Source organism: Motacilla alba, chromosome 8, assembly GCF_015832195.1.
Source record: "Motacilla alba alba isolate MOTALB_02 chromosome 8, Motacilla_alba_V1.0_pri, whole genome shotgun sequence".
Classification (NCBI taxonomy): domain Eukaryota; kingdom Metazoa; phylum Chordata; class Aves; order Passeriformes; family Motacillidae; genus Motacilla; species Motacilla alba.
In genome coordinates, this window is record NC_052023.1 from 20,793,737 (window position 1) to 20,818,353 (window position 24,617).

At 40.5% G+C, this 24,617-nt stretch overlaps 1 protein-coding gene across 2 annotated transcripts; it reads right to left on the reverse strand.

Moving 5' to 3' along the window:
- Positions 1–278: 278 nt before the first annotated feature.
- SLC25A24 (solute carrier family 25 member 24) lies at positions 279–23,742 on the reverse strand. 2 transcript variants are annotated; one of them, XM_038144468.1, is made up of 11 exons: positions 23,280–23,297; positions 13,910–14,053; positions 11,965–12,091; positions 11,406–11,493; positions 10,848–10,959; positions 8,106–8,264; positions 7,615–7,767; positions 6,419–6,526; positions 4,620–4,787; positions 3,441–3,591; positions 279–2,783 (listed from the first exon to the last, which is right to left on the reverse strand). In XM_038144468.1, exons 3-11 carry the CDS (start codon positions 12,032–12,034, stop codon positions 2,605–2,607), a joined length of 1,188 nt encoding a protein of 395 aa, XP_038000396.1. In that variant the 5' UTR covers positions 12,035–12,091; positions 13,910–14,053; positions 23,280–23,297; the 3' UTR covers positions 279–2,604. The 2 variants fall into 2 exon arrangements, with proteins under 2 accessions (XP_038000396.1, XP_038000395.1); XM_038144467.1 differs by lacking the exon at positions 13,910–14,053 and having other exon boundaries at positions 2,591–2,783; positions 23,280–23,742.
- Between the last annotated feature and the right edge of the window lie 875 nt (positions 23,743–24,617).

The following is a 24,617-nucleotide window of genomic DNA, read 5'->3' on the forward strand; positions in this document are numbered from 1 at the left end:
CAAGCAACATCCACAGAAGCAAATTATTGGCTAATACTGTTCAATGAACAACAAAAATATTCACAGTGTGGTCTTCCATTAAGCAGTGAGACAGTTGTAAACAGGATGTAAACAGGAGATTGACTTACCTCCAACTGTTTTCAAGTATCAGTGTAATAGCAAAGCATAGTCTAGTCTGAAAACTACTTTTAGATCAATTGCCTCCAATTTTTACATGGAGTATTATGCGTGTAATGCAATAAAGAAGTGTCATCTATCAGACCTTGAAAAAAAAAAACCACATCAGCACGCTCCAGCCAAATAAGGAAGCAAAGATTTATTAGAAACTGCTAGTTTTATGGTGCTAGAAAGGTAAACATACATTTAAGAGACAAAGAATACACAATTGAACACAGTCATCATCAAGGCACATAATGAAAAATCCAATCTGAAGCAGCTCATCTTTTCAACATTTGAAAAGGTCACCATGATTTCAATATTCATAATGGCACTTGCACACTATAAACAAAGTGGAACAAGTCCGGAAGACAGAAATGCTAAAGTCATCTTTACATCACACACACAATACGTTTGCTCATTGGTCACAGTCAAACAAAATTACCAGCAACTGATCTCACAAATCCCACAAAGGTACAAAGATATTGGCAAAACCAAGGAAAACTCGGATCAGAAAGGCATTATACATAGAAATGATTTGGATAGAATGACTTTTTTTTTTTTTTCTAAAGTGCAAAGTCCAACATTTCCCTAAAGGGAAAGCCAAAATACAGCTAGAGCTGCCATTTTCTGAAATGTGATAAAAAAATTCTGTAATACAGATTTTATGGAATTGCTATGCATCAGTTTATGGAGAATAAACACCAGCCATGGAAGCACTGAACACAAATTTACATGTGATTGCTGTTTGAAAAATATGGCCCAAAGCATATGTAGAACAAGGGAGATTTAGGCAGTTATTTTTGCTCGCTTGCTTATTTTTCTGCTTAAAAAAAAAAAAATCACCATGCACCCCTCATGTCTGCCCAAAAAAAGAAAGAATTAAAAAGAAGACCCTTAATGACCTTAACAGAATAAAGTTCTTCCTTCAATAATCCAATTTCAGAAAGTGGTCTAAGAACAGTTGCTTTTAGAAGGTCAAGGTAAGTATAATCTCGAATTTACCAAGATTAAGACACTACACAGTACAGAAAGCAGAAAAGGCCTAACAAATGAGTCTGGTGATAATTGTTAATCTACTTCATTCTTCAGGCCTGAAGGCAACTGTGTGCCCCTCCACACATACACAAAAAAAAAAAAAAATGAAGTCACTTTGGAAGGACTTGTACATGGAAATACCTAATCTTCTGAATTGAGGAAGGGCTGCTTTGTTTTTTGAGGAGGAGCTGTTTCTCAAGCACTCGCAGGTCTGTATGCATGCTTTGCATGCTACATTAAGACCAATCTGATGGGCACCTGAGGTCAGCACTGCCACTTGGTCACCTGGACAAAACACTTCAGTATTTTATTATCCTAATTTCACACTCACAGCCAATGTGCACAGAAGACTGATCTCGCATAACAAAACTGTAAAAATCCTTCACATAATAATGCAGTGCTCTACTGGCTAAAAGCACAGCGTGGATGTAGCTCTCTGAATAAGGGAAAGAATGGAGAGTCCAAAGTGACAAGCATTCCTGTTCCCAGAGCTATGAACAGCTCTGCCACTGGCTGTACTGCAGTTACTACCAGCTTCGTACTGGATCCTCCATCCTGTTTTTCAATAGCAACTTGCACTTGCATGGAATGGATCTAACATCCAAGCTTTTTCTGTTCCTCTGTTTTATGGTCCTATAAAACATGCAGTTGTAACCCAAATTTTGCCATGGTTAATGGTGCTGACATTTACAAGTGCAATGAAAAGCAGGTCCAGTGAAGCAAGTTATCAAAATTGCTGATTGTATTACAAAAATACCGTGTAAATCCATTTGAGGTATTCTGATTCTGCAGAACAGCAGTTTCTCAGGCTCTTGAAATAATGACAAATAAAAAGGTTTGCCTGAAGACAAAGGTGATGGGCTACATTTTAATGTGTTATTCCATCATTGTGTGTATCCAAGATGCTATTTCTTATGAACTTAACATTCAGTCTTCAAAAATAACAAAAGTGCTCACTTCTAGGCATGCAAAACGTCGCCTGTGAATTGCTTGAGTGTAGGCAGCATGACAAAACACAAAGTCACTTTCATATATTCAGTATCAAGGCAGTATAAACTTCTCCTACCTTTGGTTTCACCCAAGACAAATACACATTTAGAAAGGACAAATTAAAAAAACCCAATGAGTAAAATATGTATGATTTCCTAAAAATACAAATATACTGCTGATTTAAAGTTTCTTGATTTTTTTTTTCCAACTCAGTGACATTTTAAAGTGCAATATAGGTATCTGTTTAAAAATGGTGAACTAAAATTTAAGGAAGTTTCTTCCCACTTAAGGGCAAATGTGGAAGTCGCAGCATCTCTCTATAAAGATCTGTCTCTAATTGTGAGAGCAGATTACTTGAGAAACCATTATTGTTTTGGTGTTTCCAACAGCATTAGAAGCATCTCACCTCTTTCCTCCATTTCAGGCTATTCCCAAATTCTGTTTCATTTTTTCATATACAACATAGCTGATGCTGACAGCTGGAAGCACTTTCATAAAATTAGGGGCTATGCCCCTATAGAGTCCTCGGAGTCCCTCTGTAGCAACAATTCTTTGAAAGAGACCAACCATGCTTAGCTGTGGAGCTCCTTCCACTGAGGCTAGAACAAAAAGATAATGTGTTATAAAACAGTTCTAGTAATATTAAAAATCTTGAGCAAGTCTCAAACACTTGGATCGTGAGCCTGCTACCTCAAGTCCACACAAAAGATATCTTTTAATCCCAGACATTTGGGAGATATCCATGTGTCTAAATCCCAGTGGAAAGCACTATCCACCTACCTTCCTTTGGAAATCTACGCTCCCATCCTTAAATCTGTACAGAAACCTATCAAACAAAAATCTCAACTATGAAACTATCATAATGAAATATCCTACAGAGCAAACACTGCTGTCTACCTTCTCAGGACAATACAAGCCCAATCATTTACTCTCTAAAATTTAGAAAACATTGCAAAGTTTAGAAGAGTGCTTCCAGACTATGACAGGGGCTGTGTCTGGTAGTCTTGTACAGAACATGGCTTTCAGAATATACAAAGCACCAGTGCTTGAAATGTTACTTTTTAAATTGAGTGTGAAGAACAACAGTGTTGGGGGTAAGAGGGAGAAGGGACCAACATTAAGGAGAATTTACCAGATACATCCTTAGTTTTTCCAAGCCGTTTTTTTTTTTTATTCCTATCTCTCTGCTAGAGCTATTCCACATGATACAATTTTCATGTGACCACACAGAAGCATCTTCAGGAAGAAGAACTCACCTTGAGCCTGCATGCGTGTTCTGATGAGAGCCAGAGGGTAACTGGCTAACTGCCCACACGTGCTGGAAACGGTGCCACAGCCCAGCAGCACAAACACACCTGGGTTTGCAGAGCTCGACGCGTAGTGCTCTAGCCACGTACTCTTTAAGAGCTGCCAAGGTATAAAATTAAACACTAAGATGAGAGATTTGCATTCAAAAAGGTAAACAAATACTTCTTTATTCATAACGAATCCTAAGGGCTCAATCGTGAAAAGCACCAATTTCACTACATGCTTGAGGGGCACAGGTAAACACCTGAGCACACAGGGAAGGACTTCAACCAGACTACAATAGTTGGTACCTAGAAGAGAAATCCTTAGAAGATCCAGCAGCAGGAAGGAGCCCGTGTACCTGTAATACTTTGGGGAGAGGAGGTGGAAAAGAAAGCTCACACATCTGTGCACATCATCCCATGCAGAAACAAGGATGCAAACTGTAGAAAAGAAGTTCCATACAGCTTTGAAAATGTTTGTTCAAACAGTTCTGGTGATGGCTAATGCAGTGTCAAAAAAAGATTTGTCTAGACTAGAAAAAAATTAGTCTGTGTGTCTGAGTTATTTAAGACACTTTGAAGCAATACATATTATGTAAGGTAGATAAAAGACTTTCAACATTGCTGGTGGGTGAAATAGGTGCCAGTTTCTCTGGAAAGGAAGGACAGCAGCGTTTCAAGCTCCTCAGAAAAGCTGTGTCAGCCAGAAAGAATCCTGGTAACATGCACAGACACAGAAGGAATTCAGGTTAATATAATCCACTCATAAACCTAACAACTGGCAAAAAAATGTATAAACTATCATAATATGAATATCCTTTTAAAGGCACATATTTCCCATAAAATGGGTATGTTCCAGTCTTACAAGGTTAGGTAAGTATGAAAGCTTGTGGTACTGCCAAGGTCTGTGTAATCCTCTCATAGAACATTTCCTGCTTGGTACTCCTACATGGAAGGGCCCATCTGCCCAGGCACTCCTCAGGAGGGGCAAACAGAAACACTGAGGTCTAGTAACATAAGTGGAAAGTCTCTTTTGTCTTTTTAAAATTGAACCAGCTGTAATTGTACAATAATGCAAACATTCTAAATATATTTACGCTTTTTTATATTAATGACAGATACATGCATTCAGTGATCTAAACTCACCTCATAAACAGCAAGGTCAATGCCAGCATAAGGAATTATACCCAGAATATTAGGAATATAGCCTTTGTAAAAGGCCTTTGGACCTTCTCTTTTTAAAATCTTCTTAGCACAGTCAAACATCCCAGAATATTGCCCTGTTTTACCCACAGCCAATCTGGTCTTTAAAACCTAAAAGGAAAAAAAAATAGCAGTCTTAATTACATACCTATTAATTAATCTATTTTAGATACACAGAGTATCTCTGCTTATTGAATTCTCTAGAACTGCTGTGCACTTTGGTGCTGCAAATCTCTTTTGATTACTGGTAAAGCATTGTTAGCAGCAGGCTTCTTCAAGTTCTGTCCTTAGAGCACAGCACCACACATTACTATACACTAGCTTACAAATTCTTAGCCTTTTAAAATGGCATTTTAGCTTTATTTTCTTGATTAAAACAGGCAGCTATTTGATCAACGTGAAGACAACAGTGTAGGCAACAGTGTAGGCAATATTCCATAGAAGTATTAGCTAAGGCTCAAGTGAGAGTACTAACATGCTAGCAGATGATACTTCTGATCTGGGAACACTAAAGCCTCTTAAGAAAATAATATTTCAAAAAGTATGACACTTAAAGAGGTAGTTGAGGAATACAACGAATAATTGTGTCTCACTACTGAAACCCAACACCTGGTTAATAATGCAAGCAAGTCTGTACTGCATCTTAGGACAAAGAAATTAGTAACAGCATCCAAAAGAAACCACAGAGGAGGTTTCCTGAGCAACAATCTGGTCTACTTTAAAGCCTCATAAGACTGCATCTTCCTCAGGAATTTCCTGGTACTTGGCTTTTCTCTCTTATTTAGAAACATCCTTAAAAAAACACTTATAGGACAGTACCATATCTTTGTGAGGAAGACCTCTGTCTCCACTGATCAGTGTAATCCAGACAATCTACAGAATATTGCAGTTCCTCCCTAACTTAACCCAGTCTGTACTGGGATTCACCCTCTGGAACAGCAAGGGTGCTCTAAAGAGATCATTATTACTTCAGCAATGAAAACAGCCCCAATTCCTACTGAAATCCCCACCCATGAAAAAGCTGTTTAGGTTACATTTGCCATTTCTACCAAACCTGATGCTGGTACTGGTTTAGTCCCCGCCCCAACACCTATTCCAACATGGATCTGCACAAGTGATAAACCTTCTGGAGAACCAGCAGTAAAGAAAATACATGCTGTTTCTGTGAAATGGTGTGTTACAATTACACTGGAGCAGCTAATATATTAACACTGGTTAAATTGCAGTGTATAGTACCACCAACAGGCATGTCCTATAGGGGAAAGAGCAGCCAATCCAGCAGCCTGAGCTGTAGCTGTTACATCCTTCCCCCACACTGTTCTCCTAATCAGAGGCATCTTCCCATCATAACACCACAGAACTTCAGTTCTGTCCAGACAACATTATTCCTTGCTTACATATAGCAGGAAAAGGATTTATGCCCAATTTGCAAAATGCTTGAATACATACTGGATTTTAAATGTTATTGGATCATCTTTTTTCCTTCACTAGGTTTTATTTAAATATTGTTTTATAAAATACTATACAGCAAAATGTTACAAGAATCAGTTAATACTTAGTATATTCTAAAATGCCTAGCACTGAAATTAAGTCCAAAGTAAAAAAAAAATTAAGGTACCAGACTAGAGAGGAGTTTTTATAATATTTTCGAGAGCAAAATGGGGAAACAAACTTAGCAAACAAACCAAACATTTTGCAGGCTCCAATGGAAGCAGAGTCTCTTACCTCCATGGGATACTTACCTCCATGGGATAAATAGAAGTTTGTGCTGTTGCTCCAGCCAAAGAACCAGATACAAATCTTTCAACAGTGCCTAACTTTCCATCATCCCTAGTGAGTATCTTCTTATACTGTATAGTTAAAACATAAACACACATGTTTTTTAGGAGTGGTAAGAGTTATTGTAAAAGGCAAGAGTATAGTACAAAATGTCTTTTCAAGCATAAGAACATGCCTGTTCTTAGTTTTTCATGCATTTACAGTCACATTTGCTGACCCAAAAAGATTCTCCAGAACACAGTAAGCATTCCAGCCTGCAAGAATTCCTAGATGAACTACCTCAGTCACCCACAGTACCATCAGGTGTTCTGCAAACAGTCAGCTCAAGGGTCCCTACACTAAGAACTCCAGAAAACAGAGAACCAAATTCCCTGGCAGATCTAGTTGTCCAGTCAAGGAATGAAAGATTTCACAGAAGCACTTTGAGTACTGTACATACCGTGTCATTCCATGAGTAAAGAATAATGTGCCCAAAGTTACTCTGTGGCACCAAAATCTGCTGTTCAGTCTTGCAACATCCCCAGATTTATTTGGTGTTTTGTTGTTTTTATCTCCTCCTTGTACAGAGATGTGCAGTGTGCTCATTTGGTCTTACTTGAGGCACTAGCATGCCTCACAGAGCAAAAATAAAGCTCATTTAAATGCACCAGAATGGGAGTTCATTTTCCAAAGGAGGATTAGGCCTTAACATGATGCTTAAAGCTGATTCAGAGGTAAATATAACTCTGAAATCCAGGATGAAGGCATCATACATAGCACTGTGATATTTGACTTTAAATGAAGCCCCCCCACGTTCAGCTAGCCAATAATGTGCCAAGTTTTTGCCTGTTGTCACTTTGCAGCAACAATGTAGATATTAATGCAGTACTCCACACAAAGCCATGCACAGTCAGGGACAGTTTAAAACATGTAACAGATATAATTCATTTGCACTGCTTATAATACAACAGTAAAATCTGCCCAATAGTAAGTATTCTATAGGCTATTTTAAATCTGAAAGTCGCTCAAATTACTATGAAAAAATCCCCAACAAGGGGACATGTTGGGACAAGGGCACAAGACAACAAGTCCTATATAATACAACAGTGCCAATAACAAACAGTGAGAGTGATTTAGGACTTTATTTAGCATTATTTTCATTATTGATTTATCATCCTACCTGTTCATAAGCCCAGAACTTAATAGCTGTTTCAGGAGCTATTTTCACAACATTTACACCATTTCCTCTCCAAAGGGATCGGACACCACCTTCTTTCAACATTTGCTTGAAACCGCTGGCTATATTCATTTTGTTTGACTTGGAACCATGAACCTAAAAAAAACCAAAACCAAAGTCACAGTACAGAACATGGCTCTGATTAAATTATAAAACTCATCAGTATTAAATTGATTAAATATATCAACTAGTAAAACCATATGCCCTATTGAAAAAATCTAATTTTACTAGCACAAGTACTGTAACATTTTGCTTACATTTTCCCCACATCTATAAAATACCATTTTTATGAACAAAAAAAACAGAAACTGTCGAAACACAGCCAGACCACTGCAATTTAAACACTGACCTTGGCCCCCCATTTTTTCCCAACAGATCTCTAGAAACTGAAGTGATACACTAGAAACCAAGAAATTCTTGAACATTGCACCTACCTGCATCATGACTTTAAGGCGATCTAAGGGTGCTGTACCTGTCCGAGAGACAGCACCAGCCACTCCTCCTGCCAACAGCTGCTTCCACCACTGCCCAGTCTTCTTCTCTTCCTCCGTGAACTCATCTGGAACAGTCAAACTATCTCCTATATCCAATACCTTTATGAATCCAAAGCAAAGATGTGCAAATAACTATCTCGTTCCATCACCTCAGTTTTATCCACAGTTCTAACTTCAAATTAATACACTACCTAAGAATGGGCAAGTAAAGTGATAGTTACAAACAAAAAATATCTCAAATTTACATTCTATAATTAACTTGCTATGCTTTGCTATTCAATGAAAAGCAACTTTAAGTGACTTCTACATAGATATTGAGCAATAACACCACAGACCCACCATTTCAAAGACTGCACCATCATCGTTAAAAATTACCACAAATTTCCTCCTTGAGTATGGCCCAAGCAAAGACATTCTGTCATGATCAGCAGTCCTTTAAAGTCAGCACTAAAGCTCAAATGCTTATATGTTGCAGCTAACCTTTCACCAGACAGTCTTGTGGGATTACTTTGGTAATCTCCTAAGGTTGCTAACAAGAGATTTCTCTCACGGTAATTCATTCACACATGGGGGATGTCTCCTTCTCCCAGACTCCCCAACATTTTAAAGCAGGGTTTTGACAGCTGATATATCAGAGTGTTCTATTTCCAGCGACTGCTGTGTATTATCCTACCAAATGAATGGTTTGACAGATGCCTCATAGATTTTCTTATCATCAGTTATACTCAAAGACACATTTAATTTCTTTTTTCAGCTATAAGAGTTTGACATTTCACTAAGGGGGGCATATTTGTATTGCCGTTGGATTTGATCAAAGAACAACATTAATGTAGGTTTTAATGATAAAACTAAACACTATGAAATCTCACATGTCACTTTTGCTCTTAAGTGTAACCTATAGTCATCATACATGAGAAAAAGCACACTGTAGATAATGCAAATCTGCTATTACATATAAATTAAATTTATAAAAATAACAAAAATGTATTAATAACTGATAAGTACTGACCAGAAAGTGTGTTAACTGATAAACCTTTGAACTACCATTGATTTTAACTGTAGACATTATATCCCTAATTTGTGTTGCATTCTCTCTCTGTCAGTAGACAGAATACTGTCCTGGTCATTTGGGACAAAAATTGCAGAATGCGAAGTGTAAATATAGCCACTGAACAAAAAGGACAAGCACCAGCTATTCTGGATATTAAACACAGAAGAGATTAATTGGAAAATCCTTTCATCTTTGTTGCATTTGAGGTTTCAAAGTAAGGTGTCATCAGGCTCAACTACGGAAACATCAAAAGATCAATCAAAACTCTCAACACATAAATTCAGTGTTCTAAGAGATATTATTCATATCTACCAGGGTTTAAACCGTGTGTGTACTGAGACCTAAACACAACTAAGAAAAAAAAAAAAGATAAATTTGAGAGTGTTTATACCAGAAAGGCCACAGCTACCATAATAATTCTATGCCAATGTAGCTATCTGCTTGGAAGGGTCTGATAGCAATTATATAATAAAAACAGAATTGTAAGAGCTGTTTGTAAATGCCAGCCAGGCTGGGAGGTTTCACATCTGCTCTTATCTCAAAGACCAGCTGTGTTGCTGGATTTTGCCTGTTGTGATAACTGGGTCATCAGCTGTCTGCAACACTAAGATCACAGGAGACTCCCTCAGTTGTTTCTTGGGGGCAACTAATGACATTCCATCATAGAAAACAAAAACCACAGATCTTATGTGTAATAATAGTAAGGAGCATTTTATTAAAGCAAAGGTTTTTTTCCACTAAGTAAGCTGGGACCAGGACTATTTGATCTCATAGCAGTGCTTCAAGTGCTCTCTTCAGCAAACAGGGAGCTAACTGCCTTTTGGCAAGCACTCCTGAGCTGAGGTTGTACAGTGTCAAACACTCAAAGCTCTCAGATCTCATAAAATGTTTTTTTATTATGGAAATGCTGACTAATCCCTGGAGATATAAATGGTCTCACTATATTCAAAGGCATCCAGCCTTATTTTATTTCCTCCAATAATCTACAGGAAGGATATTTAACAAACAGGATTACTGTTGGTTTACCTACTTTATTATTGTTCTTAAAAATCAGTCACTGAGGTGTTAACAGCTCTAGTCAATAAAAACCTAAAAAATTTCTCTGCACAGTGGATAACCTATTGCTGTACATTCTGTATGCTTAAATTAAATTCTTTGGCACAAAAGAGCACGATGTGCCCAGAAAATCACCAGAAAAGACACCACTGATTTTATGGTAATTATCATGATACAATATAATGCAAATACTAATTTCAACAGAAGAAAAAGTTAAAATGTCTATATAAGTTGTTTCAACAAATCAAATTGTACTTTAATGTGCAAAGAAAAATATTTACTATTGTGGTTATTATTTTTCTGTAAAATATCTCCAAAAGAAGAAACTGAAGAAGAAAAATGTCCTAAGAATAATTGATAATTATTTGCAAAGTTTAGATGACGTTGTTCGTTCAGAAGGAACTCATCTGACACAATCCTGCTTGTAAATGGGAGAGCATGAAGTGAAAAGGAAAACCAAATACAGATATGCTTGAAATATAACAAGTGTGAAGCTGTTATACTCAATATCACAAATTAACACATCAGAGATGAACTTAAGAGCTGCACTAGGTTAAAAGGGAAGTTTAACTTACAGTGGAATGTTTCCAATATCGAATTATCTCTTCAATGTCTGTAGCTGGATTAAACATAAAATGATCTCTCCATTCATTCCAGTCTACTGTCATTGTCCCATCAGCATCAATACTGAAAAGAAATTGAACAAAACTATATAAGGAAATAGTAATGGTGGGGTTTTGTTCTGGGTTTTTTTTGCTTTTTCTTCCCCCTCCCTCCCCCCCTTTTTTTAACTTGGGTTATCACATCAATAACAACTGTAAATTCCAATCTGACTGTAAATTCCATATAGTGACTTCAAGGCTGAATCTGCCATGGCCTTTCAATACTAGGCTTCTCTTATCCAAGTGCATCTGTCCTATTCCATTTAAAAACATAATGCAGAGCTTCTTGCTATCAACAACATTTACAGAGAAATAAAGTAACATTCTCCTCCCAGAACCAGATGCTCCAATAGTAACTACCAACACCTTTCAAAGTCATAATCCCATTTATCCCCCTCTCTGAAATAGAAAAATGTAGAAATTAACAATACAACAAAGATTAAGCTGCCTCAAAAAATAATAACTCCTGACCTTTGCAGGATCTTTTCTGCCTGTTTTTCTGAAATGTTTATGCCCAATATCTTGAGGGACTGGACAACTTCCGAGGCTTCAATTTTTCCTTGAAACATTAAAATAAAGATGATACATATTTAAAATGTGGATCTTAATAAACTTAGCACCTTGGAGCTCATTGCAACAGCTGAATAATTGCAAAGATGATTTAAAAATCAACTTAGCACAGATGATGTGTTTTGATGTCTACTACACAGTCAAAGCAAATAGGATGCAAATATACTTACATATATAAAGTTAGTTAAAAACTGGCTTATCTTTAATAGCTAGAAATAGAATTTTCCTCACAGTTTCTTCATCTGGGGAACAAGGAGCCCCAGTTCAGTGTATTTGGAGAAAATAGAAAGAATAAACTTTTTTTTTTTTAATCTATGGCATTTAATTATGATCATGTTAAGAAAAAGAAGGATTCCATATTCACAACTTTTTTTTTCCAGTCAGACAAATATAAGTTACATGACTTTTAATGCAGTTTCTTCAGACAAGGTTTGAACAAATGAAATGAATCAAGGTATACCATCATTGTTTTTGTCCAGGCTCTTAAATGCCAGTTTCATCTTTTTCTCATGTTCTTTAAGATACTGCATAAATTCTTCAAAATCCAGCTGTCCATCCTGGTTAGTATCCCCAGCTTTAAAAATTTTCTAGTGAGAGAAAAATGAATATTTTATTTGTCCAAATTACAGCAGGTCACAAAACATCATTTTGTTTTCAGAATTTAACACACTCAGTATTTGCATAGGGAGAGAAAACACCTGGCAGCAAATATATATTTAGGAAAGCATTATTTATTATTTACATAACGTTTCTGTGCAGAAATTTTAAGGTTTCTTACCAGCACTGGCAAGTTATACCTACAGGTATCAAATAATTTGTGGAGGAACAGGTGGGGGACAGGAGAAAAACCTGAGAGAGAACAAGTTTAAGCCTGTGAGTTTCCTGTACATGAAATTTGTCAGTAAAATAAGCAGAACCTTGACTATCATCTTAACAAAGTGGTCTGTTAATTATGAATTAAAAAGGTAATAAATACAAACAGCAATTAACTCTTTAAATGCTGACCAAAAAATGACAAAGATCTTGCCCCAGTGGCACGTGCAGCCCTCAGCGTTTGAGAGAACACGGCTTTCGACTTCAAACTGAAGCCCTGACTACAATTTTAAACAAACACTAACACACTTATCTTCCTTTCTTGCATGTGCTTCCTAGGAACTGTCCTGCAGATAGAAACACTTCATGTAAAATTAACTATGCATTGAATGCATGGTATGCAATGCCAGGACTGCAGGAAACAAGTCTCAAACACAACCCTGGCAGACGCTTCTCCACCAACAAAGGGCCAGGAAACTTCACCGTCTCCACGTGTGAAAACTTACTTGTTAGAGAAGGGCAATTATAGCAGCCCTGCAAGCAGCAGCGTGTAATTGCTGAGGCTTGTACTTAAGGCAAAGCCCAGGGAAGCTCTGCAGGGTTTAGGAGCTTGGGCTTTACACTGCAGCAAGGGCAGCTCCGGGCACGGAGAGCCAGGGCCACGGCGGCTGCCATCGCTCCTCGTGCTGCCACAGCACTGCCATCTCCTCGGGCAGGATGTGCAGGAAGCCAGCAGGGAAACCAGAATACTGCTCTAGAACACAAGATTGAAGGGGAAATTATGTCTTATCCCCTCCTTTGGACATTGGTCCCTGTGGGTTCCCTCAGTGTGCAAAATCCTCGGGGGGAGCCCTCAGTAGCGGACAGGAGCCCAGGCTGACAGCACCATCTCGTCACGAACCGCAGCTTCACGGCACTGCAGCTGCCGCGTGGCACAGGCGCTGAAAAGCAGCAAAGCCGAACAGCCTCGCTCAGCTTCAGTCCTGTGCAGAACACAGAAGGCCAAGAATGAAGCAGCAGAGCGCCGGCCTTTCGTGCACAGTGAAGGGAACTGCAAAAATCCAGCAGCTGCTCATTGACAAGCACGGTCAGCTGCGTGTGCTCTTGCTTCTTGAAAAACTCACTGGTGCCCTTCTATTCTGCAGCCAAAATTCTTCCAAATTTCAAGCACCAAAAATTCTTCCTCGTATCTTCTATTCAGCAGACTGCCTTGCGCAACTGTAGTTTCTGTATAAAGTAACCCTCAACAAGATTTGAATGGCTGTTCTAATCTGCAAAATCTGGTTTTAATTTTATTTACACCTCTTTAATTAGTAGAGGTACTCAAAAGACCAAAGTCCAAAAAGTTCTAGGCTACAGAAACCAAACACTAAGAAAGCAGAAAACTGGTGCATTTGTTGAAGGAGTCTGAAAAAGACTGAAGGCACCTAAATACATTTATGTTGCCTCCTTCATCTTCCCTATTCCTCTAAAAAAGTAATGTACTTTAAAGTTTCATCTCAAAAAAACAAAATTTATAAGATTATCAAGAATTTCTCAATGAAATGGAGCAAACTGACATGGTATGCCAGTGAAATGAGCAACTTATTTACCCTCCATAATACAGCAAGTTGTGCACAATAAAAATCAAGTCAAGATACCACATATTCAGATAACTGTGATTTGGTACCAGCTTTGAAAAACAGTGTTCTTAGTATAGTCATAAGTCCAGCTTCATTGTAATTTCTACTAATAACCTGTCAACACAGATAGATATACTCATCAATTTCATGCCTCTGTCAATACGGTTAAAGCTGTTCAGAACTTCCCATTACAAAAAAAAAGTTAGTTTACATTTACAGATATTTATGGATACAGTCCTGACCACAACCTTCTAACAAGAAATTTTAAAAGGCTAGTAGATTAATCATTAAAAAAAAATCTAAACAAAAAACCAACCAAACCCCACCATTAAAAAGTACCCTAGTCTGAAGAGTCTCCTCTCAAAGATAATCAATCTCAAGCCATCTTTTACTGCACTTGTGACACGTCATGCTGCAGGGTCCGAGTGTCCTGCTGGGCTCCCATGCCTTCCTGAGAAGAGGTGACTTATGTGACACTTGTAATCACTTTGTGTGAGTTCCACTCCACAACAATTGTTACTGTTCCCTATTGCTTCCTGAACTACACAAACCAAAATGCAGAACAAGGAAAGCTGTTTTCTGTCTCACATATCTGTGAGGACAAAACTTGAACTAAATTATAATTATAATAAAACCTCCGCTGCCGAGGATGATGTGGGCCAAAGAAAACAGGAACTCCTAGTTAGTTTAGAGAGCTGGTAATTTCTGTATGTGAAGGGGGGCACCTTTCAGTTCATCTGCCAAAGAAGTGGATTGCAACAATGAGAAAATGGTAAGCACAAACATACTCTCCATTCCCTACTTTTGTTTTGACAGTTATTTTCCTGACTTCAAGTCAGTCTCCGCCATTCTCAATGAAACAGAACAGAAATGACAGGGAACAAAAACATATGGGACATGTGCTTTTCTCTCAGTACAAATCTAAAAGCTCATGCAAACAAAAGCCTCTTGCTGTCTGTGAGGTGAACTAATTATGTGGGCATTAAAGTTTCAGATTAAAATCAGTGATTTGCAAGTTTGTGGAACTAACAGGAACGCTGCAAGAAGCTTGTCTTCTACTTGGCAGGTAGAAACTTCCTCCTGGGGGGTTCCATACTCCATGGGCATAGCCAGCAGGAAGACACCTGTGGATTCTGTGGGGAGCCTGGCACACTAAGTTCTCGGTACAGACTGCCCCTTCACAGCATCAAATAGTAATTCAAGTTGGAAGGAACCTCTGGAGTCCTTTGAACTGAGCCCCAGCTGAAAGCATGTCTAATTAGATCTAAATAGATCAGGTTGTGTGGGACCACATCCAACTGAGTCTGGGACATCTTCAAGGAAGGAGATTCCACAGCCTCCACACACACGCTACTCTATCAGTCAATCACTCCCCACTTCAGTTCGACACTGAATCCACCTCTGCTCTTCTGCATTTAATATACCACCAGATTTTGTATAATTACAGCCACTTGTCACTCTCCCAGTGCCTGGGTCACCAGCTTCTCAGATGGAGGAGAACTGGATGCCTTTTAAAATAGGCAGGCTTACAATAGAGCAGGAACCAAGGTGCCAACACTCGCTTACAAGTCCTGGGAAACAATGTTTGGCATGCCTGCCACATAAAACCTGCCATTTCTTGTTACTGCCTTACTGTGGGATCACCTCACCTTTACAAGGGCTCAGATCCAAATGTTTATTTTTCAAGGCACACCATTTTGTTTCTCATTGTCTAAAAACTGTAATCCCCAAGCAGTAAGGATAATTCACTGGGTAAAATGAAATGGTGACCACATAAAGAATTGTTAATTACTGACAGATATAGGAAGACAGTTTGGATGATGACATGAGCTATAGCAATGTGTGCTTGCAGCCCAGAAAGCCAATCATATTCCGGGCTGCAGAAAAAGAAGCATGACCTTCCATCCCTCTACTCTACCCTCATGAGACCCCACCGGGAGTACTGTATCCAGCTCTGGGGTCCCCAGCACAGAAAAGACACAGACCTGGTGCAGCAGGGCCTGAGCAGGCCCCCGAGATGATCAGAGAGCAGGAGCACCTCTCCTGTGAGGCGCATATGAGGAAAGGCTGGAGTTTTTCACACTGAGGATGAGAAGGCTCCAGGGAGGCCTTACTGCAGCCTGTTGGTACTTAAAGGGGCTTATAAAAGAGACAAACATTTTAGTAGGGCCTGTAGCAATAGGTCAGGAAGTATTGGTTTTAAATGCAATGAGTATCAATTTAGATTACGTGTAACGAAGAAATTTTTTACGATGAGGGTGGTAAAACACTGGCACAGGTTGCCCAGAGCCTGGCAGATGCTCCACCCTGGGGAACATTTGAGGTGAGGCTGGGAGGGATTTTGAGCAACCTGATATAGCAACCTTGCTATACTGCAGGGGAATTGGACCACAAGACCTTTTAAAAGTCACTACCAATCCAAACAATGATTCTGTGATCTTTCTTTTTAATGCTACAGGCCTTCACACAGACAGACTAAAACACTCCTGTGCTGACCTATTTGGTCATGACACTGTCACTTTTGTCTTTCCTCCTCTTTTTTTTTCATAATTCTACTATATTTGTTCTTTTCCTGTTGTATATTTTGTTAATACAGCTACTTTCCAAGTCCTGCACAACGAGGCAACACCAACACAAGAGGCCACAAGCAGACTGAAACACTGAAGGTATTTTTTTTAAAAATTCTCCATTATATAAATCATGTTGCAGTGTTGAATTCCTACTCCATCAGAAGACCTCTGTATTTGGTGTGGAAATGGAAGTCAGTCAGCTGTTGAAAAAAAAGGAACTACAGACAGGCTTTATATACACATCAAAAACTCCCTACTCTTCTCTGTAAGTGTCCTGATGAGTTATTAGATTGCTCTGTGCCAAAGTTATGAACTTTAACACATTCATGGTTACAACTAAAGACAATGAATGCAATACACTAGAAATCTTGATGGTTTTATGTAGACTTTTCTTTTAAATTCACAGTCTAATTTTTACATTATTTAGTATCATTATTTGTGTATTGTGCATGAGCCTTCACATTCTGAACAGTGTGTAGAAGGTGGGGCTGCTGAGTACAAAGGATTACCAATCTATTCATTAGCTTGTTATTTCAGCTAATTAATATAATGTAAAGAATATTTAATAGGAAGTGATTCATCAAGAAGTTGCTTGCTTGCTATCATGCTATCTACGAGACACAAGCATAAAACAGCACTTCAAGAGACATCTGGTACAAGTAGCAATTATGTGTTCTGTAATCTGCAACCACAGTTCCAAAGAGCACAGATACAAATGCTGCACACGAAGAACTCCAGCACCACAGTAAGAACATCATCATGTCTTTGGATATTCACATTTGCTTTTAAAGCAAATTTCACATTTGCTTTTAAAATCAGAGTTACTATATATAAAACAAATCATGATATTGTTTTTTCCCCCTTTTTCAATTCTTTTCCTCTTAAGTATTTTTTTAGCCATTCACATAGCTCTACAGTGTCAAGTTATTCAGCTGTAATATTATTGGATGTCAAATTCAGTCACAGCTGAAGTATACACAACACTTCTCCCTTTACTGGAGACACAGCAGATGACAGTCTTTTTCCTATTTATATCTGCTAAGACTACACAAATTTATGCAGACTATGATAACCCAAAATCACTAGCAAAGATTATTTTAAAGTCAGTCTTGTCAAACCACATCAGCTGGGAGATAAATCGAGGATAAAGGGACAGGGCCTGAGGATGCGTTCACACAGCATTACAGCCCAGTGAGCTCCATAACACACGAACTAGACTGACATTCACCTCCAGAAATCCAGCACAACACTGGGTAAAACTGGAACTTGCACTGCCTCTAAAGGCCTCCCAACTTGTCCAAATTCAGCATTCATTTTTGCTCTCTTGCCTCCCAGAGGATACTACCAACATGTGAACAGTATCCAAGCAGGCCCTTTAAACCTGCTACAGCCAGGCATTAGGAGCCCCCCGCTCCAGCACAGCAGACTTGCACCCTTGACAGCAGCAGATGCTGCTTTCAGCTGCAGAGCTTCCCCTTCCTGTTCCCTATCCTAAGTGCCGCTCTTCCCTGCAACAGGACAGCACCGGCAGAGATCTCCTCCCTGGTCCATTCCAGCTAACAGAATCTCTAGAAAACGAGACAAAAAAGGACAAGACGCAAGTGTGAGTATGCTCTCCCAAAATGCCTCGCAGAGGCTGCTCCTTGAGGACCTGGATAAACTCTCTCAACTCATAGCTATGAATTAAATTTCAAGAATCTGAAACAGCATTCATGGAAGATGCAAACTATCCCTTGAACTTTTATTCAGCATTCTTTGCAAGTTACACTAGTATTTTTGACTTTGGGCATACGTGGTAGACTAAGTTTTCCCATTAAATAGGACAACTCTGCTACTGAGGCATCCCAGCCATAGTAATTTCAAAAGATTTAACAGTTTCCCTTGTTTGTTCACCTGGAACACACTGCTGTCTCAAGACAGGGATTTAACAAAGCATTTCAACACAGTGGTTAACAGAGGTCTCAGAGGTAGGGCTTCCCATATTTGGGAATTCTTGGCATTCTTGCACTTTGCAGCAAGAGGAGGAAGAATTAATCATTCACTGTACCTTGTCACTGTTCAAGGAAAAAACCTGTCAAGTTAGTATTAAAAATAATTCATTTTCTCTCCTTGAATGTTTAAAGTGTTATTAAAACTAATTTAAGATTCATCTTGCTCTTTCATATGGAGACTTGGAGACTACAGCACTAAAGGTGTACACATAGAAATGAAATAATGATTGACATGTCTGCTTACAATGGAAGCAAAGTGAATACATCCCATTTCCAATTTACTAATTGAACACATTACTGAAGGTATTTGCAGCACTTCACAATTAAGTCCCCATAACCAGTCATAATCATCGCATCTATTATGACCAGAAAAGGGAAGTTTAAAGGAACTAAATGGTTCCAGTTTTCTACAATCACATGACATGACATCTGTTTTGATAAAAAGTTGAAGATGTCAGGCTACTCTAAATCTGTAATACCAGGTTTTGGGCAAACACTTAAGGTGAGAGAAAGCTTCAATTCATATAAAGAATGACACAGAGACAGGGAAGTACTGAAGCTTTTAAGACAGTGGATCTGCATTTTAGGTATGATAAATTCCAAGAGTAGATACAGTGTGATACAAGATATCCATATATCTTCCTCCAAGTTACCGAAGTAATCACTGTTTCTTCTGTTTCTAGCCAAGCTACAACTGGATTAAGGAGGCTTCAGTTACCTTGGTCTACCTACCCTTCTAATTTTACCACATAGGGGAAGTTACCAAAATTAAAATAAGTGCAAAAATCTTAATAAGGCAGTGGATAAATATTTAAGGACCTATTTAGCTCAGTCACTAGACAAGTGTGTGCTTTCTGGACTAAGAACTGCTAAGGAAAGCTCAAGCTCTGAAGCACTATCTAGCTGCAGGTTTTGGAGGCCAGAGAAAAACACAGAAGGAAGCAATGCACACCTGGGCCATTCGCAGCCATCCCCACGCTGAGACACAGCAGTGGAACACAGCACAGGAGCCTGCCTCACTTGGCAGAATTATGAAGTTTTTGGGGTTTAAATGCAGAAACATACTTCAAGTGTTCTGAGTAATTTTTAGAGGTGATTGGACTCACATTTTCAGAAATTATCGATTACTCTGAACTGATTAGATGGCCAGTATTACAGGTGTGCATTACAGTAGTCTGATTGTTGTGAATTTAGTCTCATTAGGCCCTGTCCCCAACACACAGAGGAGTCTCTTCACGCTGTTTCTTTATCCAAAAGAGCTTCAATGTAGCCAAAGGCTTTTGTCAAAATGCTAAGAGAGTTAGTCCAAATAAGATCATTAGGCTGGTTCCAGAATGTAATTATTCATTTCAGCAACATCTTCCTACTCCTAGTCCAGAACTCAATGTATAAATAGCACCTGAATTTGAATACTTGGCTGTTCCTATCTCAAACTGAAGCTTGAAATATGGGGTTCACCTCCTACGGATTTACTGTAAGGACTGATTGCAGCAGAAGGAAAGGATGAACAAAAATAGTACTTCACCCAACCACTCACACCATTTATGGTGCTCCCGCCTACAAGACTCATGGCATTCTGAAGACACAGCATGAGATCATTTGTGATCTGATCCCAGCATCTATTTTGTGCCCCTGCTTATCAAAGTCACTGTACAATAGCTGTTAATATTGCTTGTAGAGCAACATTTGATAGTTACCACCTTGAATTCCTCCTTCATAGGTAATGACACATTATGTCAGGAATCTTCTGCAAAGCTTTGCAAAGTAACCCATTCCTGGCAGGTAATATGCCACAATATAAAACAGGAGTCACCCTGGCAGCCTCCAAGCAGCACACATTCCAGATCTTCCAGTCATTTACTTTCATCTGTCAGATACTGCCAAAAGGCAGGTCAAGTCAGGAGGTTCTGTCAGGTTGAGGTATGGGGGGAAAATTATTCTTCCTTAGAGGGAGATGCAAGCCACCTCCAAAGCTTACCACACAGGTTCACAGCTGATGGAATGTGCATACCTGTAGTCTATTACTCAAATGGATAGTAGCTTTGTCTCTTTTAAAAACATGCATATTCCTTCTAGAGAGAAACTGCACTTGAAGACAAAAGAGCAAAACAGTACCAGCAGCACAAACACTATGCTGTGAAGATGGTACAACTTTGGATCAACCAACTGACTTTGCAGTGAAACTCAGGAACACTCAAACAGTCCCTTTTCCACAGGTTAGCCAGAAAGCAGCTGTGCAGCTCAGAAGGACAATGGCCAGCACTCCCAGGTATATGGATTTCATCCTATGTGCTGGAAGCCAGCCTTGCAAGGGATTTTTGAAAACCTGACACAGACCAGCATCAACATAACCAGGCTTGAGTCTCTGATGCATCCATGAGGCACCAAAACTGACACTGCTCTAGGATACCCCAAGCCCTGCCCATGCCATGGTGCCACTGTGCCGGCAGGGCTGAGCAGTTCAGTAGAAAACACTTTGCCTCATCATATAACATTTTTATGTCTCAATTCCTTACTCATTAGTTATTAGTAATTATAAGACTACTTCTGCCTTTCCAAATATGATAATTCAATATCTCACTTCATTAATGAAATACCTTTTTACCAAGCAGTAAGAAAAATGAATTGAACATCACTTTAGAGCTTGAAGTGGAAGAATGCAGCATTGAGCTGCAAGAAAGTACAGGAAGCAGATTAGCCACAAAAAGGCAGGAAAGACGCAGAAGGCAAGACTTACTGAGGCTCTCATATTACAAGAAGTCGAGTTATTAACAGGTACACAGCACTACTCTAGTCTCTGGTTCCAAATGTGCCCACCGTGGTTTAAAACAGTGAGCACACAGGAGTTTCCCTGCACTCCAGCAATTCTCCCGCCCCTCCCAAATGAGAAGATGACTCATGGCTCATAATGTTTACTGTGTGTGTCTTTAACAACTAAGGCAGCAGTTCCTGCTCTCTGTTACATCCAGGTATGTCTACATTATGTCTGTTTCATGGGCATCCCTTTCAGTTTATCCTGAAGCAACTGAGAATTATCTGACACCTACTCAGATGTGCACAATTAATGAAGATCACTGATCTTGAGAAAGAACTTGGAACTTCAATTCTAAGTTGCTCAAATATTCAGCAGCACACCAGGCCTGTCAGTCAATTATGTGGGAAGACCACTTTTGTTAAACACCAGAAAATCAGCTGGTCACCTGTTTTCCTGTTGTTCAATACAAGTAAAACCCCCAAATTGTTACAGTCAAACAGGTAAAACAGGTTACAACAATGGCCATATAAATGTGTGGCTGGGGTTCATAGCTAGCATGCTCTGAACACTGACAACTCTCATGGATAACCAAAAAGGCCAGCCTGTCCCTCCTTTAACTACAAAAACCTAAGAACACAAAAGGTGCCTATCGTAAAGATGATTTTGACCAGCAGCAACACTGAAGTGAAAGTGTGCTTTCATTTATACTCTTGAATAAACACCATTCAACTCAAGAGGTCTGTTGGATACTTTTCTCTTAAGTATAGGAGACAGAGAATTAAATATAACAGAAGGAGGCAAAACAGAGACGAAATAACCAGACCACAGGGAAAACTGTCACACAATCAGCATAAGGTCACTGAATTATTGACCCAATACACCTTTTGACAATGGAGTTGAAATTTAAGTTCCTTTTCCTGCACCTCCTTTAGAAAGTATGCAACAGCTAGTACGGGCACAGCAGTGGAATGCCATGGAATCATTCTTTAAAGTGAAACAAGCAGAATTGTTACAATAGTAGCTTCCCCCACACTTCTGACGTATACCTGCTCCTAAATAAACCTATGTGTGTCTTGTCAGCGCAGACTTGCCTTACCACACAAACACTTGCACCCACAGAATTGCGTATTAAATTATTTTATATGCTGATCCCTAGGGATTACTGAAAATAATTAGGAAAGAGAAGTTTCTCTTCCAGGTCAGACCTGCTAGTGTAAGTCAGCATCACACTGGAATGCTTGATGAATTCAGTTTTACTGACTTCTGAGGTCACAACACTGATACAAGGGACAAAGGAATGTAATCGTCCAACCGATCACTGCAGAAGCCACACCACGAAGAGTTTCGGCACTGTCGGTTTCACGGTTTGATGGCCACTGTTACAAGTGTGCACTTTCTAATAAAGGGCCTCGATATCTGACAACAGTCAGATATCAAGAGGAATTTATTTACTGACCTTATTATTCAAGAATAACTTCCATGTCTATGTGTTTAGCTTAAATAACTAGTTCTGAAATTGCAACCTACGGCTATGCAGGTTTCCACTACCTGCTGCCCAAAGCAAACCCTAATTTACTCTGATCTAGATTATGCATGGGTGGAGTGGTGGACAAAAGCTGTAAATTACCAGCCAGCCTTTATCGTGCAGGAAGAGGAATGTGCTACAGAGTATCACTCAACAAGAAGTCAAAGGATGTCAAAAGTCCACACACGATGAGTAAACCCACTTGGCAGAGGAACCGCCGACAGCTGTAGGCGCCCGGGACCCTTCGCCTACAACCCGGGGCGTGCCCGTACAACACGGCCCCGGCGCTGGAACTGCGGCCCGGGGAAGGAAAACGCCAGGCCCGAGACCGCCTCCATCCAGGAGCGGCCCCAGGCCGCCGGACACGGCTCCCGGGCGCGCCGCAGCCCCGGCCGGGCCGCGCCCCGTCCCCCGGGCAGAGCGGCGGGCCCGCCTCGCCCTCCCCACGCCGCGGGGGCCGGCGGAGCCCGCTCGGCAGCGGCTGCGGGCCCGCGCTTACCTCCTCCGCCTCCTTCCCCAGAGGGATGCCCATGGCCCGGAGGCCCGTCTGGAGCTCGGCAATGTCCACCCTCCCGTCTTCGTTGAGGTCCAGCTTTCGGAAGAGGTTGGCGTACCGGGACTCGCCATCCCTGTTCCCGTCGCAGGCGGCCGCCGGCACAAGGAAGCCTCGCAGGAGCTGGAACATGTCGAGGCCGTGCAGCGCGTACGGACGGACGGACGGACGGACAGCGTCCCTCGACTCCCGCCGGCTGGACGAGGACGAGACACCGCCCGCGATGCTGCCAGCGCTCGCAGCTGCCAGGGGAGGGCGGAGGAGGGAAGGGTCGGCCCGAGCCCGCCCGGCGGCGAGGGGCGGAGGCAGAGCGGGGAGCGGCGGGGCTCGCTCCGCCCGGGCCGCCTCCCTCCACCCCCGCGGCGGGGCGGGCAATGGGCGCTGAGGGAACGGGCCGGCCCGCGGCCCCTTGGCTCCTCACAGCGCTCCTGCCCGCGCTGCCGCGCTGCCAGCGGCTCAACGTTTCCAGCCCAGTCAGAGAAATACCACAAAATCTGCCAAAGACCTAGTTTGGGTGGTTAGGCTCATTCTAGTCCGCCCATTGTAGTTTAGCGGTGGAGAGCTCAGTTGAAGGTGTATGAAGAGCGTCCCAACTTAAGGGCAGTCTGAAAGAGCTTGGCCCAACAGAATAAACATTAGAAGAGGAAACGTCTAAGGTTTTTTTTCTTCATAATGGCTTCATAAATAAATTACTGGAGTTAATGGAAGAGTGCACAGGTGGTCTAAGAGTAAATGGATAGAAAATGTCACCAAACAGTCGCTCTTTCCACAAGAGAGTTGCAGTGAAAAGGAATTTCAGCTGCCGCTGAATTGAGCCTTGCTTTCCTGGTGGATATGCAACCAACACACAGCTGTGGAAAATGTATTTCAGCATCACAGCAGAAACTCTGTAACCTTGCCCACAGAGTAATTAATAAAGCTAATGTGCTACAGTGTCTGACCACGGACTACTGTTTGAAAAAGGGCTACTGCTACTAGGGCTTGCGTATATAAAGACTGCTGGATTGTGTTACAGGTTCATTGTGTTGCAGAGTAAGGGGTGTGGGAAGGAACCTCCTGCTCAAAGTGGGCTCATCCCTGAACTCCAACCAGGTTACCAGGTCTTTATTTCAGCCTTAAAGATCTCCAAGGATAGAAACTGGACAATCTCTCTAGGAAGCCTGGCCTAGAGACTGACTGTCCTCACAGGGAGGAAGATCTTCCCTTCTAAACACTGAGCTATTCTTATTTCACTTTGTGTCTGCTGTCTTTTATCATCCCACCATACCCCACTACAGGAAGCCT